This window comes from Chrysochloris asiatica, unplaced genomic scaffold, assembly GCF_000296735.1.
Source record: "Chrysochloris asiatica unplaced genomic scaffold, ChrAsi1.0 scaffold00485, whole genome shotgun sequence".
In the NCBI taxonomy this organism is placed as follows: domain Eukaryota; kingdom Metazoa; phylum Chordata; class Mammalia; order Afrosoricida; family Chrysochloridae; genus Chrysochloris; species Chrysochloris asiatica.
The window spans coordinates 650,303-653,299 of NW_006409003.1; the positions used below are offsets into that span (position 1 = coordinate 650,303).

The 2,997-nt window shown below is 49.8% G+C and overlaps 1 protein-coding gene across 1 annotated transcript in view; it reads left to right on the plus strand.

Moving 5' to 3' along the window:
• Positions 1-2,581, plus strand: part of LOC102822308 (zinc finger protein 551-like) — a 3,464-nt gene extending 883 nt beyond the window's left edge. The window contains exon 3 of the mRNA XM_006877348.1: positions 1,338-2,581. Within this exon, the coding sequence (XP_006877410.1) occupies positions 1,338-2,581 (1,244 nt within the window). The remainder of the gene's footprint in view (positions 1-1,337) is intronic.
• The last annotated feature ends 416 nt before the right edge of the window (positions 2,582-2,997 follow it).

The window sequence follows — 2,997 nt, forward strand, 5'->3', positions numbered from 1 at the left end:
TGCATGCCCTGAGCATTCCCGTCACCTGTTGTCCACATTGCTGAACTGTGTGCCCTGCCACGCACAATGCATTCCCTGAGCATTCCCGCCACCCGTTGTCCACAGTGCTGAACTGTGTGCCCTGCCATGCACCATGCATTCCCTGAGCATTCCCGCCACCCGCTGTCCACAGTGCTGAACTGTGTGCCCTGCCACGCACCATGCATTCCCTGAGCATTCCCGCCACCCGCTGTCCACAAGTGTTGAGGGAAGCACCCAGGAGTCAGGACTGTTTGGTTCAGACCAGTGGACCCCATTGTGCCTACAGGATGTCACAGCCACACTACCTCTGTGTCCCAGCTTCCTCCAGTTGACATATCCTGTGCCAGGGATTGCAGGCATTGTTGTGATCACATGGACTGTAGTTTGTTCTTACCCAGCCCTCTCTCGGGGGGTTGTGTTTGTGATACTGACTTTCTGTCCTGTGGTCTGTTGTGGGCTGAGTTGCTCTGGACAAGTCCTGCCGCACACACACACACACACACACACACACACCGTGCCCTGTCTCTCCCTTAGGACTTGCATCTCATTATGCAGATGAGAGGCCTGGCCTTGCTGAGTGGCATCACATCAGGTCCCTTTTCACATCATGCCAGGGGCCAGGGTTCTACTCTGTAGCCACCAGTATTTTGGTACAAATGCCACTGTCCAGACTTCATTTCTACCCCTTCTTCCCCGTACCTGACACTTTGCTGACTTGTCATTTGAACTGTTACTTCGGGCATTAGCTGGCATTTACTGCTCCCTCTGCAGTGTTGTCTAACCCTGACCTACACACAGTGTGTCATGAGGTATGCACATGTCCTTAGGTAACCCTTGAATATCAGCTATTCAGTTCCAACTGGATTTTCCTGGGCCTGGACACAACCAACCTTTTACACATGAGGCACAAGGTCCTGTCGAGGCTGTTAACAGTGGAGTGAGTTAGATGCCCTGCTGCTCCCCCCTGCGCTGTACCCCATCCTTGGATCCTGCATCTGTTGAGGCCTCCTGTTCTATAATCTGCAGAAGCCCTAGTGCTGCAAAGCTCTTCAGGCGGTCCCCAACTCCACCGTACTCAGAATAATCTCATGGATTCAACCCTGGGGTGTCGGATGCACATTTGTTATAGGGCCTCCCCCTCGTATAAAGTCAGCATTTCATCAACATTTCTCTTCTTGCAGGTTGTTGGCATGGAACCAAGGAGATGGGGGCATCTTCTCAGCAGAGTGTTTCTATAAAAGAAAGGTCATGGGTCAGGACTCCACAGGCAGGCCCCTTCCCCCAGAAAACTCATCCCTGCGAGCTATGTGTTCCAGTCTTGAGAGACATTCTACACCTGACTGAACTCCAGCCAACATACTCGGAGTCGAAACTGTGCTTGGACGAGGCATGTTTTAGAGGTTCCTGGTGTAGTGCAAACCTTCCTCAATCCCAGAAGCGTCACAGTGAAGAGACATTTTTCAAAGGAGATGTGGATCGGGCCCCATTTGTAAAGAAGGACTTCTCATGGAAGTCCTTCCCTTGTGGGGAGATTAAGAAGGATGTTCCAGCAGCCGTAGGTCCTTTCCAGCGCCACGCCCATCTAAATGGTAAGAAGCTACACAGCCGCACCCGGTGTGAAGAAGCCTTTCACAGAGGAAAGACACGTTCTATGTGGGAGGAATCTGAGAAAGATGCAAACCACAAACACACACTTACTCACCACCAGACTGTCTGCACCGGAGAGGGACTTTTTCAGGGTAGCAAATGTGGAAAGAGCATCATTTGCAATCATAGTCTTGTTCAGCATCAAGTTCGCACTGGAGAAAGGCCTTATGAGTGTGGTGAGTGTGGAAAGTTCTTTTGCCAGATCTCTGACTTCCGTGAACACCGCAGAGTTCACACAGGTTCAAAGCCTTATGAGTATGGAAAATGCGAGAAATACTTGACCTACAACTCCAGCCTCAGCAAACATCAGAGAGAAAGACTTTACAAGTGCAAAGTATGTGAGAAATCCTTTAGCCAAAGCTCCAGCCTCATTCAGCACTGGAGAGTTCACACAGGGGCAAAGCCTTTTGAATGTGGCAGATGTGGGAAGTCCTTCAGCCACATCTCTACCCTCATTCACCACCGGAGGGTCCACACTGGAGAGAAACCCTATGAGTGCAGCGACTGTGGGGAATTGTTTGGCAGAAGCTCTCACCTTATTGTGCACAAACGGATTCACACTGGAGAGAGGCCTTATGAATGTGGCGAATGTGGGAAATCTTTTAGGCAAAGCTCTGGCCTCAGTCAACACCGGAGAATTCACACTGGAGAGAGGCCTTATGAATGCAATGAGTGTGAGAAATCCTTTAGCCGTAAATCCGACCTCATTAAACACCAGCGAGTTCACACGGGAGCGAGGCCTTATGAGTGTGACGAATGTGGGAAATCCTTTCGGCAAAGTTCTGGCTTAATTCAACACTGGAGAGTTCACACCGGAGAAAGGCCTTATGAGTGTGACAAATGTGGGAAATCTTTTAGCCGCAAATCTGACCTCACTCAACATCTGAGAGTTCACACTGGAGAAAGTGCTTAGATATGCAGGGAATGTGCTAGGCTCTGGGTCCTTAACAATGCTGAGGAGAACCGAGCGAGGGAGCCGTTGATCTGACTCTAAACCAAACAGTCACAGTTAGGCAATTCCCTGCAAGTTCCACGTATGAGGGAAGCTTTCAGAAGCTGCACTGCACTTTCTAACCTGCCCAGACTATCATCACTGCCAGCTTCTATGTCACCTGTATTTTCTGAGTCCCTAACAACAGAATCAGGCATCCCTTCCCACCCATTCCTTAGAGGAAATCCTGAGAGACTTGAGTCTTGGGCATTCTCATTCCCTTTCTGATAAGTCAAAGCCTACGTCTGACCTAGATTTAACCTCATATCACTTCTGCTGGTGACTTACTTACTCCCTGTTGCAAGGATATTGTTAGGATCACATGGTGCTTGTGATGA